Source organism: Cheilinus undulatus, linkage group 11 (assembly GCF_018320785.1).
Source record: "Cheilinus undulatus linkage group 11, ASM1832078v1, whole genome shotgun sequence".
Lineage (NCBI taxonomy): Eukaryota > Metazoa > Chordata > Actinopteri > Labriformes > Labridae > Cheilinus > Cheilinus undulatus.
In genome coordinates, this window is record NC_054875.1 from 24,243,049 (window position 1) to 24,256,699 (window position 13,651).

A 13,651-nucleotide genomic window follows, 5' to 3' on the forward strand; every position below is an offset into this window, starting at 1 on the left:
AGGAGAACACAACATAGTACATGTACAGATGGGTATATTATGCATCTGATCTATTCTGCTTATCATTACTGATACTTACTAATGTTATTTTCTTTCATTTGGTGCACAAACAGCAAATGCATGGCATGAACATATATTAGAATTTTCATTAGACTAATGTAATACAAATAGTCCCCTTTTTGATATACTTATATTTACTTCTCAGGAAGTTATAATACTCAAAACAAACTTAACTTAGCCTGATGTTTTGATTTAGGAATTTTATGTACATATTCAAATTTATTTAAAGTGGGGACCAGCCCAGCCCTAGCCCACATGTTCTAAATCCTCCCTTGCACACTTGTCCTGTGAACTTGCTCATCATGTCTACCACTAGATGCTTATTACACTATATTACAAACACTGGACCACTTAGACAACATTTTTTACTTTGCAGGATATCTGTGATGTTTGCCAACTTGAATTTGTGAGTGTATGTTAAACTTAAGTTGATAAGTGTATGTTTAGACAACCATTACTGGCTTAGAACAAGAGTCAATGAAAGGCTTGTTGACAGAAGGTACCTCTTTTCAGGCCTGCATGGATGTTCATTATTTTCTCAAACAACAGTTTTGAAATCAGATTGCCCCACTATAGTGCATAATCAACATTTTGATTGTCTGTTTATCCATGGTTAGGAAAGACTTCAGTTTGATATGCAGTTCTCACATTTCACTGATAGTTCATAGAGTTGTAGAGAAACATCAGGCTGCATGATCAAACCAAGTTTTGCATAGTGTAATACAGTATAATGCAACCTGGTTTTGTCATCATCATTTAATATCTTTTAAAGAATAATTAAGGTGAAGGAGGCTTGGTTAAGCCTGGAACCCAACAGTGGAAAGAGTCATGGATGTATGGCATGTAACAGTCCCACCATCTTACCCCCAACAGATCTGTTCCTGCTAATGGTGAAGAATCTCTTCATACCTTGGCCAATGGGAAGATAGAGAAACTAAAGGCTCAAAGAAGAGCTTCCTGTCAGAGGCCTGAGAAAGTTGCACATCAGTTCCAGCTGAGCATGCTTCAGGTGTGAAAAAACCTACAAATAGTGACTAATATTGCTAAATTCTATTGAAGTGTTTTTGGTACAGAACGTGTCATGTTTTGTCTTCTCCTCCCCCTCAGGTGTCTGGCAGTGGTGACAATATGGTGGAGTGCCAGCTGGAGACCCACAGTAACAAGATGGTGACGTTTAAATTTGACATTGAAGGGGATGCACCTGAGGACATTGCAGATTACATGGTAGGCTGTTTTCTATTACGTTTGCCTGCATTTCTGGATGAAAAGAAATCATTCTTTATCTTAATGCTTTGTGTGTGCAGGTGGAGGAGGACTTTGTTCTTGATGTAGAGAAAGAGAAATTTGTGGAGGAGCTAAGAGCCATCGTTAAGAAAGCCCATGAACTCCTCCAAACACATTCTCAGGTATACTGATTTCCAAATACTTATTTTTGAGGTTTAATCAATCTTTTATTCAGTATATTGATTTTTGTTTTTGCTTTTGTCTTTTTTGTCTTTGTTAGACGGGGTCAACTGACCAGCTGCATGTGAGCACTCCAACTAGCTCAACAAGTGAGTCACTCAATTATTAACAAAAAAGTGAAACTACAGATAAACTAAATTCTAGTCAGTCTTTAACTTGCTAATATTTTTTCAAAACTGTTTATAATTTTAGTGGACTCAGTGCCGCATTCCTCCCCAGTCGGACGCTGGCGCTTCTTTATCAACCAGACCATCCGACATAGAGACTCTCTGTCTGGACAAGGAACAGCGACAACACCACCTACTTCAGAAACAAGGGTTCCTCAGTCTCCCATACTAGAGAAAAGTAAGCTCATCTAAAATCAGTGCTGTGTCAAAGTTCAAGTTCACTTCAGTGCTCTTAACTCTAATGCTGTGGCTTATTAACACCCCCAAGTTGGTAGCATAACATAAACTAACCATTTGTTCCTCTCTGCAGCCATAGAAAGTGAAGGATCCCAGAGTCTGGAGTCCTTGACTGGAATGGCTTCTCCCCCCTGCCCCACCCTCTCTGCTAGCTCCCCTCCAGTCTCCACTGTCTCAGCTCCTGCTTCCATGGTCCCTTCAGTAAATGCTGCCCCTGCTCCTAAAACAGCTGTCCCTGAAAGCATCTCAGCACCAGCCTCCACCATTGAAGCCCCTGTCATTGCTTCAGGTGGTGTTACTGAACTGACAGGCCTCACCTCTGCATCTGCTAACCAAATTCCCAGTGGGCCCTCATCCATGGGAATACCTGCGCCTGCTGCTGTTAACCTTCTGACCTTGTCAGCTGCTCCTATTATTGTATCTCCCACAGCCATTTTGCCAGAAACGTTCTCTTCTCCAGGAACTAGCAGTTGCTCCCCTGTTGGTCAATGTACAGTGGACGCAGTAATAACTGCTCCGAGGCCACGTGTGGCTACAGTGGAGCAGTCTATTATCTCCCCTCCTCCCACAAGTACAGTGACCTCCTCTACAGTGAGTCAACTTTCCTTGGAGCAACAGCAGATGCTCATCCAGGCTGCCAAGCCTGCCCCACAACCAACGCAACAATTCCAGCCACAGCTACAACCTGTGCTACAGCAGCAGGCACCAGCAGTTCAACAGCAACTGCAGTTTGATCAAAAAGCACACCAAATGAAAACATCAACACCACTACAACAGCAAGTGTCCCAAGAACAACTCAAGCTGCAACAGGGTCAAACACTGCAGCAGCTACAGCATCAGCAACTTTTGCAGACACAAATACCACCTCAACAACAGCTGACTGAGGCGCAGGGGCTGCCTGTGCCCAGTCATACAGAGTTCTTACAACAGTCTGTGCAGCAGTTTCTTCCACCAATGTCCCTACAGCAAGCCCAACCATCGATTCCTCAACAGCAGACTCCACAGTATCAGCAACAGATGCTGCAACAACATCAGTTACAGCAGGTTCAACAACAGGTTATGGCACCCCAAGCTGCTGTAGTTCCACAACATCAGGCCCCAATTGATCCCCAGCAGCAACAGTCAAACCTACAACAGACAATGCATCTACAGCAACAGCAAATGGTGCAGCAGCAGCTACAGCAGCAGCAGCAACAGCTTCTTATGGGTGCTGCTGCGGCTTTAAAATCAGATCAGAGTCAAATGCTGCCCATGTCAATAAGTCAACAGTTTCTCCAACAACAGGCACAGCTCAGTGTTAACACTGTTTCACAACAGCCTATTCAACAGCAAAATCAAATCCCTGCTGAGCTGGCACAGCAACACATGCAGTCACAGAAACAGGTGCAAAACTATGAGCAGCAACAGGAGATGGTTAAAGCAACAGAAACGCCACAGAAACAGCAGCAGTTTTCTCTGCAGAAGCAGTCTTCTCTACAGATGTCAGAGTCAGAGGTTTCCACAGGAGAGACTAGTATAACTGAGGAAACATATAGCTACTCTGCAGCTTTTCACCCTTCTTCTGACTCTTCTCTTCCACCTCTCAATTTGGGCACTGCTGATGCCCCGTTACCCTCTCTTTCCCACACAATGACGCCCTCCCCTGCACAACCTTCCTCTGTGGCTGAGTCGGACAGTGAAGGCCCCCCCAAAATTGATTTCGTAGACAACCGTATAAAGACTCTGGATGAAAAGCTGAGAAACTTGTTGTATCAAGAGTACAACAGCGGTGGCACACAGGTAGGGGGAGCTGCCTCAGGGCCTACATCAGCTGCCTCCACATCAGTGGGAGGAGATGAGTCATCTGAGCCACAGTCTATGCCCCCACCTGCCTCCACCTCCTCAGATACAACCCCTCACTCTTCATCCTCTACCACCTCCTCCACCACCTCACGTTCCTCCTCAACATCCCCTGACCCAGAGAGGGATGGCCGAGGAGATGACAATTCCTCAGATGTGCACAATTTTGTGGAGCAGGGTCCGGTGGAGCAGCAGCCAGGCCCATCTATCCCCTCCACTTCTGCCTCATCTACCCCTCCTATGTCTCTACCACCTCCCACCCAAGAGGACTCTGCAGGGCCTCAACGCCCGCCTGTACCAGGAGAACCAACTATCCTTGTGAGTAAAGACAATGGATGAGATTTTGATGTCATTCTCTTTTGATTTTGTCTCTCACTGCATTGATTCTTTGTGAATTTTAAACGTTTTCTAAATTTCATGCAGCTACTCTTAATTCTTGTAACTATTCCAGGCTGTACCCCCACACTCTGACACCAGTACCACAGGAGATGCATCATGGCCCCACAATCAGCACCCGATCCCCCTCCGGCATGGACAGCAGAAGCACAATGCAGGAGGTGGATATTTTGGCCTAAACCTGACATGTCCTAGTATCAGAAATCCTGTTAGCAAGAAATCCTGGACTCGCAAATTCAAAAACTGGGCATGCAAACTGCGCCACTCCGCCAGCTTGTTCAAGAAGCCCAGAGTCCAAGAAGGTAGCGTCCTTTTAGGGAGCGGGCAAGCACGCGAGAGAGAGCGAAAGAGAGAGAGAATGGGATGTTGGGGCATGGACCTAATATCTAGTTCTAGTTTTAACATAGTGAAATAACCTGCTTAACCAACAGGAACTAATAACTGTTAATGTTAAAATATGTTAATGTTTACAGCTCATAAATCCTGTTATTATATCGTAATATGACTCCATGTAATGTCCGTGTCGACATCACTACATACATTATTGTTTTTGCTTTTTGCTTATCCATTTCTTTTGACTTTATTTAATTTTCTTGGCAATCTTTCTTTTTGCATGGGGTACTCACGCAGTGGGCGAGAGCAGTGAAGAGTAGAGGAGGGTGGAAGATTGGCACAGTTTAGGAAGAGGATGGCATCAGAAATCTGATGCCCATCCCAGTGCAGATGAGCCCTGGAGTATAACCCAGCTGTGCCTGTGTCCAGGACATATTCCTTCATATATCAACCCCTCCCTCCCCTTTTATCCCCAAGTCTGCAAGCACTGCCAGCAGCAACCATCTCACGTCCTCACCCCCACCTGCTGGCTGAGTATAGACAGCAAAGCTCCATGCAAGACAACTCAAAACACAGATAGGTGCTAAGATGCTAACCTAATTTAATGTGTCAGCTCAGGATTGCTTTACAAGTTTCTACTATATGCTGTTTATGCAAATGATGCATTTATGAAGATTACTGTTTTTTACCAATTTTGTATCAAAATGTTTAGACTGAGATCAGAGTCCAAATTTTCATTGTATAATTTGGGGCACAAAAGCTACTGTCAGATGTTGTAAATGGGTAGGCTTGCCATTTTGCATGTGTTTGATTTATCTGAAATATGTGTTGCAGTAGCTGACAAGATTTTTTTAAGTGCATGTGCACAGGCATGTTTGTTATGTTTTTCATGACTGACTAATAATGGATCATTATCTGTAAGTAGAACATATACAAGGCTGCCTGTGTATGTGTTGGTTTTAAACTATACACTGAGTATCCATGCACACTCTTGGCTAATTTAGTATTCCCAAATATCAAACACATTGAACAATACCACCATGGATCTGAGCCCAGATCTCAAATGTGTTATTGAGCTTTGTTGTCTGGTATAAGAGTGGGAATATAGTGAGTCAGTGAGAATGAGAGAGTGGATGTGTGGGTGGGTGGGGGTACACTGTTAACATTTAACTGCCATCTCACAATATGTTGTTTTTTAATTTAACAACCTACTATTTTTTGTTATTAAAAGCTCCTGTGAGGAGTTTTCGCTAGTTATGAAACAGACTGAAATTGATATTGGCATCTCTATGTGACCTGCAAAATCAAACAAGACCTTAAGCAACAGATTGTAGTTCCCTTTATAGTAATTTTAACTCTTTTACCAGATGCTGCTAGGTAGGAGTCAAACAAAGTGAGATACAGCCAAATCAGCCTTTGTTGACATTTTCCACTGCAAACATTCATAGTGAGTAATACATTTGATTGGAAAATTAAAATTTTCATCAGAAAGAATTACACATGTTCAGGACAAGATCAGCGAAGTTGTAAATGGCACTGCTTTGTTTACAAACAGCACAATCCAAAAGTTCCTCACAGGAGCTTTAATAAAACAAGTTATTACCACCCCTTCCCACACACCCATTAAGTTTCTCTGTGGCATGCATTTTGACACAGACATCTATTTAGTTTATCATGTACAAAGAATGACAGCCACAGAAGCCAAAATATGTTCAAGCACATAGACCTGCACGCCATGTTAATCACAATGTTGATGAAGTGTATCATTGATGGATGATTTCTAACACTGTGCCTTTATTTTCGTGCCCCTTGTCTATTTTTGTGCATTTATGTATGTCTCTGTCATGATTGTTTCTCTGTCTGTTTCATTTGTGTGTCTTCACTATGTCATTTACATGTTCTCACGCCCATGTTTGTGTGTTCTTGTCTCTGTGCCTGGTCTCCCCTTTTTGTTTTTCATCCCTGTCTCATTATTAGAAGGACGCTCCTGCAGTCGGGCATTAAGAGAGGAGAAGGAAGCACAACCTGTAAATCCACCTCATTCACGGAGAGGAAGGTTTCAGGTCAGAACAACAAATCTTATCATTTCTACTAATTTATCCAAACTTTTATTTCATGCAGTCTTGATAATCAACTTTGCCATCAGGTGACTCCTGTGCCCCAGTCCTCCCCCCCAAAGGAAGCTCTCCCAGGCCACGGTAGCACCCACAGGAAAGTGGGGCGCTTTTCTGTAACTCAGCCTGAGACGAAGGAAGAAGACAAGCACACTGACAGCTCCCCTGTGTCTCCTGATGTGGAGAGGGAGAAGAGGAGATGTCGGGTTAAAGAGGGAGAGAGAGATGAAAGTAAGAGGACCCCAGCAATGGCTCACCTGCCTCGTGGTCACGGGCATGGCCACTCACCCCTCGGCAGCAGTGATGATGATGATGAGAGTGAGCTGGAGGATGAAGACCTTAGAAAAGAATTACACAAGCTAAGAGAGAAGTATGTCTGTTATGTTGCTCCAATCTTTTAGCCTGTGCTTTCTTTTTACATGAAGGATTTTACCCAACCACTTTCTCCTCTGAAATTTTTCCTCTTTGTAGGCATATCAAGGAGGTGGTTTTCCTTCAGGCCAAACAGAACAGGGAACTGCAAGAATTGTACAGACAGCTACGTTCTCTCAAAGACCAACGGCAGAGTCTACCTGCCTCCCTTTCCCGAACACCCCCTCTTCCTGCAGCACCCCCTGTCCTCTCTCCTCGTAGGCCCCGGCCAGCCAAAACCAAGCTCCGGCCCCGGCCTCACTCACACATGGATAACAACGGAGTGTCACACTCTGGTAATGCTTTTTATCAAATCTCTCTTTTCCTTTTTACCCATTTGTTTCCTCTTTGTGTGACCTTTTTTCTAACTCTCTCCCAGGGATTCAACAGTCGAGTAGTTTTTCAGGTGGTGAACAGGGTAGACTGCCCCTTTATTGCAACCCAGAGCACCACGCTACACTGCCTGCTAAAAGAGGTACAGAATGCCATACATATACCAAGATTACAAATACAGTGCTGTGAAAAGTATTTGCCTCCCTCTTGATTTCTTATTTTCTGCATATTTGTCACACTTAAATTTTTAAGATCATCAAACAATATTTTTTCTTTAATAATTTATTTTTGGGCTTTTTATGCCTTAATTGATAGTGGAGGATAATGGATAGAATCGGAAAAAGCAATGAGAGAGCTGGAGAGAGGACAGTGCCCCAGGCTGGATTCAAGCCCGGGCTGATCACCTACGTTGGGCGCGCCTTAAACCACAAGGCCACCTGTGCCCCAAAATCATTAAACAAATTGTAATATTATAGAAAGATAGCCCGAGGAAATACAAAATGCAGTTTTTAAATTATGATTTCATTTATTAAGGGGGAAAAACCTTCCACACCTTATTGGCCCTATGTGAAAAAGTAATTCCCCCCCTTGTTAAATCATGAATTAACTGTGATTAACCACATTTTTGGAAAGCTGAGGTTAATAACACTATTCACACCCAGGCCTGATTACTGCCAGACCTGTCGAATCAAGAAATCACTTAAATAGACCCTGTGTGACAAAGTGAAGTGTGCTACAAGTTCTCAAAAAGTAACACATCATGCTAAAAAATTCAAGAACAGATGAGAATATCTTTGACATTTATCTGTCTGGAAAGGGTTACAAAGCCATTTCTAAGGCTCTTATGTGAGAGCCATCATCCATATAGGGAGAAAATTCAGAACAGTGGTGAACCTTCCCAGGAGTGGCCACCCTACTGAAATTACTCCAGGAGCACATTGAGGACTCATCCAGGAGCTCAGAAAAGAACCCAGAACAGAGTTCCAAGGCCAGAACCACTACTGACCAAAAAGGCTCGTTTCACTTTTGCCACAAACACCTTGGTGATCCCCAAGGCTTTTGGAAAAATATTTTGCGGACTGATGAGACAAAAGTTGCACTTTTGGGAAGGTGTACATCCTGTAGCGTCTGGTGTAAAATTAACACGGCATTTCATAACACCATACCAATAGACAAACAAGGTGGTGGTAGTGTGATGTTCTGGGGCTGCTTTGCTGCTTCAGGACCTGGGTGACTTGCCGTAATTAAAATGGAGCCATCAATTCTGCTCTATAAGGAAATAATAAAGGAGAATGTCTGGCCATCAGTTTGTGACCTCAAGCTCAAGCAAACTTGAATTATGCAGCAGAGCAATGAGCTGAAACACACCAGTAAGTCCATGTCTGAATGGCTTTAAAAAATGAAGATTTTGGATTGGCCTAGCCAAAGTACAGACTTAAAACCAACTGAGACGCTGTGGCATGACCTTAAACAGACTGTTCATGTTCGAAAACCCTCCAATGGGGCTGAACAATTTTGCAAGGAAAAGTGGGCCAAAATTTTTCTGTATTAATATAAAAGACTAATTGCGAGGTGCCCCAAATGCTTGCAGTGTTTGCTGACAAGGGTGGCACAACCAGTCATTAGGATTAGAGGATGAAATAAATGAAATTATCATTTAAGAACTGCATTTTATATTTACTCTGGTTATCTTTGTCTAATATTAATTTTGCTTGATTACATTTAAGTTTGGCAAATATGCAAAAACAAGAAATCAGGAAAGGGCAAATACTTTTTTCACAGCTCAATAATGTAGCAAATACATAGAGGTGTGATGTGTCCCATCATTTTTCCCCACAGATAACAGCCCTTTAAGAAAAAGCACATTTACTGACGAACTGCACAAACTTGTTGATAATTGGACAAAGGAGACGGTGGGCCCCTCCCCACCCAAACCTTCACTTAATCAAATCAAGCAGATTCAGCAAGTGCAGGAGTTGGGAGGCTGGAGCCAGTCTACTGAGGTAGGATAACACACCTTAAAGCCCCTTTCAGGTGAACTGTCCTGACCGCTTCCACAAGAGTTTGAAATAGGCAGAATTCCCTTTTCACACATATTCCTCACTAAAGTTTAATTTTCCTGGTGAATGGAAGGGAAGTGTTGCAGAGGTTACAGTCAGTACAGTCAGTTCCAGTTATTTAAGACACAGTTAAGTGGTGCTACAGATAAACTACGACCACGTTATGTAACTGGACTTCTACCTTGTCCCAGTAGATTAAAAGCAGATTGATTAATTGACAGAAGTATGTCAGATTCTGCTATGGTAGGTGGCAATACGCCCCCTTTCAGCCAGTTATTGTTGCACCTTCTTCTGGTCACATACCAAGTGTCGTTCACACAAGCTGGCAAACAGCAAACAGATTGTGTGGACAGCGACATCATGGGCTGTGTCCAAACTGACACCCACTATATAGTGCATATATATGGAATATACCAAGTACTGTATGTATGCAGTGCTGTCATAATTCTGAGTGAGCATTTCTTTATCCTGTCATGTACACTTGTTGTATTCCACAGTGCATTTTGAAAAGTTTTGTATAACTTTACATATTACATTCATTAAAGCTTTTGAGTGTAATGTAATGTTTGACTGCTCTCATGCATGACAGGCAGATGAGACTATTCACCTAGTCCACCTTGCAGATTGCATTCACACATGCGACTCAACTGGATAGTGATGGCAATTCTTTTCGGGGGTGCAGGGGCTAAATACGCATCCATTTGTAATACTGAACAATAAAAACCTTACTGATGGTTTTTGTATGTTTATTGTAAATGCAGTGAATTGGATTGTGCCATTACCAAACAAGTAACTGTCTATCTCTTATCAAATATATTTTAAATAATTACATTATCATAGCATTACTTTTTCACTGTAATATTTCTTTTGTACTCATTTCTTTAATCCATACAGGTGGCTTCACAAAGTTGGTTTCCTGTGGCACCGCTGAATCCCCAGGTCCCCCCAACTGCTGCCACCCTACCTGTGGTAGCCCCTCCTCATTACACAGCTGGAGGGAGCCTGTCCAACCTGCACTCTACGGGACCACCGCCACAGACACAAATGGCTCAAGTGCCACAGATGCAGCAAAGTTTACATCTTCATCAGACCCTCCCCCTCCAGCAAATGACCTATCAGCAGTCCCCACTTCGCCAGCAGATTCCGCAGCCTCCAGTTCAGAGTCCCCAACATTCTCAGTCCCAACCACAGACTCATCTTGTCACCCAGCTGCCCCACTCACCACCTCAAACCCAACCGCTGCTGCCTTCCCAAATGCCCGCGTCTCCAGTGTCCACGGCTGCGTCTGCGAGCACAGCTAGCACTGCTGCTGATGCTGCTGCTACTGGAGGGACTTTTAGCTCCTGTTCCTCATCCTCCTCCACTTCCTCCTCATCATCATGCTCTACTGCTGCTCTACCTTCCAGTGCCAAAATTCACCCAGCAACCCCCACCTCTGCTCTTCCTCTGGGACAGAAATAAAACCAAGGCAAAGTGTGAGGTCAAAATGAAGGTGCAAGAGATGGAAGTACAGTGTGGATCAGGACGTAAAGCAGATCCATGTGGAGTGTTAGTTGTGTATGAATGGCAGAGTTGTGAATGAGGTGAATATTTGAATTCCAGTGCTTGTGGGTGAGATGGAGAGTGAATGTGAGAGACAATTGATTCTAGTATGTACAGTTAAGAGGGTAATGGATACAAATGGATCAACGGCTGGGGTTTATAAGTCTTGGCATGTTTGGGTGATGAGATGTATAAATTCTTAAATGTATGAGTGTGTGCATTTATGAGTGTGGATGAGTGTTTATTCAAGTACATATCCCTTTATGTCCTTTTACACAAATTAATGTTCTTATTTTTGTTTTAAAAGAAACTCAGTTGGACCTGATCTAAGCAGAGACAACAAGGACAAATTATTCAACATTTTGTTGATATTTTTGTGAGTGCTTAAAGTAAAAGGACTATCAATTTTTAAAAGTGCAATTAGTAGTGATCATCTAAACTGATCCGCATGTATTGTATGGATTTGTCTGTAAGGCATAAGATATTTTTATAGAAGCACATTGATGAAAACCAGATGCATAAAGGATCCTCTCATGATCCGTATGGATCTTTTAAATCTGCAGGCCTACAGCACAAGGGGCTTCAATGGGCAATGAAAAAAAGAGCACGTCACACTGTAGAGCATGGTTAAGTTTTAGAGCTACCGTTAATACCACAATGCGACCAAACGCACTGTTAAGAAGCATGGGCTTCATTTGTATTATTTTATGTTTAATGTTGTAACATAGAAACTGTCTGAATTAACATGAGTGATGTGGGATAAATTCAGATGAATTCAATAACACAATGGTGAATTGATATATGCCATCTGTGTTTATTGGCTGCACTCAGCCCAGCCCTGCATGACCGTATGACTAAATTGACTTGCCTGTATTTTTGTGCATCTGACATTTGTAGCCTACTGAGATGATTCATCAGTCATGAGTACATATGCTTTCAGTTTAAAAGGCTTTCACGTTCGACATTGACTTTCAGTTTGAGCTCTGCATATCAAAGTAAATCACGATGTCATGCTGCAGAGGAAGATGAAAAGGAAAAAAAAAAACTGCCAATTTTTACTTTAATCAGGGGAAACCTTACAGGTTATTCCCATGTTGCCTTTAAAAAATCTGCATTTTTATGGGTGTGTGTGTGTTTCTATTTTTTTCTGTGTGATAAAGCTGTGATAGTCCACTTGTATATTGCATTTTAAATTGCACCTCTCTTCCTTTCATTTAAAGCAGCCTCTCAGATGTCAATGTATCCAACTGAAAATGTTTATTCTGCCTGCATGTGCTGAGTTTGTTTCCTACAGACAGGTGAGGAGATAGGCTGTACACATGCTAAAAGTTTAAACATTGTGCAATCCTCACACCCTAACTTTGGCATTAAAAAATTCCTAATTTCAATTTTTGAAGTATTTGGTCTTTAAACGTAGGCTGCCAGTGTGTATGCCTGTCAGAAGCTGAAGTATAGGCCAGAACTGTGCTTTATGCACACTGCAAAGTTTTAATCCAGTCAAAATATCTTATTAATTATCTCTAAACTCACTTGATATGAAGACAGAATAATATATCAGCAGTTGATATATTATGGCACATTTGATTGGAGTTGGACATTTTCTTAGCATATTAAGTAGCATGTAGTCTAAGCAGCATTTCTGTTGGGTTGGTAGACTGTGTGTCACTGAAAACTGAAGATTGTATCAGTTGTTGAAGACTGCTGATGTGAGTCAAAAACTTTCAGAATGGATAAAGATGTGTGCTTATGGATATGGCTGTTCAGAATCTGCAATTACATAATCTAGGATATAACAGTGGTTTTCTGTATTGGTTGCTTTTCAACAAAACCCACATTGTCACTGAGTTGTAGTTGATTATTAGTGAAAGGTGAGATTCTATGCTGTCATGTCTGATACTAACATGTTGACGCAAGCTACAGCTTAATGTCCATGATTAATGATATGAAGCTGGCTTTTGTCCTTGAAGTGTTACCAAAATGTTATCTAAAAGATAAAGATTATTTTTGTATTTTGAAATGGGGTTGTACAAATTGTAAAATTGTGTTCTCACTTTAAATCAGAGGTTGGTTGAAACTGGAAAACATTGGTTTTCATTTGTGTTTTTGTGGGACTCCCTGCCATGATGTACCTCTTTCGATCCTGACAATGGGGGTGATTTACAATTTTTAAACATTTAAAATATAATTTAAGACACTACATCATTTCTGAACCATGATTACTTTGTTGATTCATAATACGGTAACATAAACCTTGCTGCAGAGCTGCAGGTTTAGATCAAATTGATTAAAAAATTAATGCAACAAAAATGTGGACAGTCCTTACAGGACATGAATGATAACCAATGATGAAAGGACATTTTGGCTGAGAAACCTCGAAAAATAAACTATGTTGCTGGTGATTTAGCCTCTGTAAATTGTAACTAATTCAACTGTTGATTTTATTTATGTTTTGTAACTAATCAAAATAAATGATGTCAAACATCAAATGGCAACATTGTAAGATTTATTTACAAGAAGTATTATACAGTAACTTACTAAGCTGAAAACTCCTGCAAACCTCAGTAACTCATGAAATTAGACTTCCATCTTTTTCTCTAGTATGCTATTATGCTTGAATGTATGGCTGTTTATTGTTTGCGTGTAACTTCGTCAGCTGCTGCTGCCAGTCTGCCAGTACACTTTTGAAAAAGATTTT

The 13,651-nt window shown here is 41.7% G+C and overlaps 1 protein-coding gene across 6 annotated transcripts in view; it reads left to right on the forward strand.

Annotated features, from left to right (window-relative positions):
• Positions 1 to 13,442, forward strand: part of si:dkey-151g10.3 (serine/threonine-protein kinase WNK1) — a 48,303-nt gene extending 34,861 nt beyond the window's left edge. For 3 of the 6 annotated variants that reach the window (XM_041800187.1, XM_041800189.1, XM_041800188.1), the window contains exons 13-25: positions 934 to 1,069; positions 1,168 to 1,284; positions 1,365 to 1,466; positions 1,565 to 1,613; positions 1,717 to 1,869; positions 2,002 to 4,085; positions 4,219 to 4,465; positions 6,474 to 6,559; positions 6,643 to 6,980; positions 7,082 to 7,317; positions 7,401 to 7,496; positions 9,194 to 9,357; positions 10,309 to 13,442. In XM_041800187.1, the coding sequence (XP_041656121.1) occupies positions 934 to 1,069; positions 1,168 to 1,284; positions 1,365 to 1,466; positions 1,565 to 1,613; positions 1,717 to 1,869; positions 2,002 to 4,085; positions 4,219 to 4,465; positions 6,474 to 6,559; positions 6,643 to 6,980; positions 7,082 to 7,317; positions 7,401 to 7,496; positions 9,194 to 9,357; positions 10,309 to 10,875 (4,375 nt within the window). In that variant the 3' untranslated portion in view covers positions 10,876 to 13,442. The remainder of the gene's footprint in view (positions 1 to 933; positions 1,070 to 1,167; positions 1,285 to 1,364; positions 1,467 to 1,564; positions 1,614 to 1,716; positions 1,870 to 2,001; positions 4,086 to 4,218; positions 4,466 to 6,473; positions 6,560 to 6,642; positions 6,981 to 7,081; positions 7,318 to 7,400; positions 7,497 to 9,193; positions 9,358 to 10,308) is intronic. The other 3 variants (XM_041800190.1, XM_041800191.1, XM_041800192.1) reach the window with 3 other exon arrangements.
• The last annotated feature ends 209 nt before the right edge of the window (positions 13,443 to 13,651 follow it).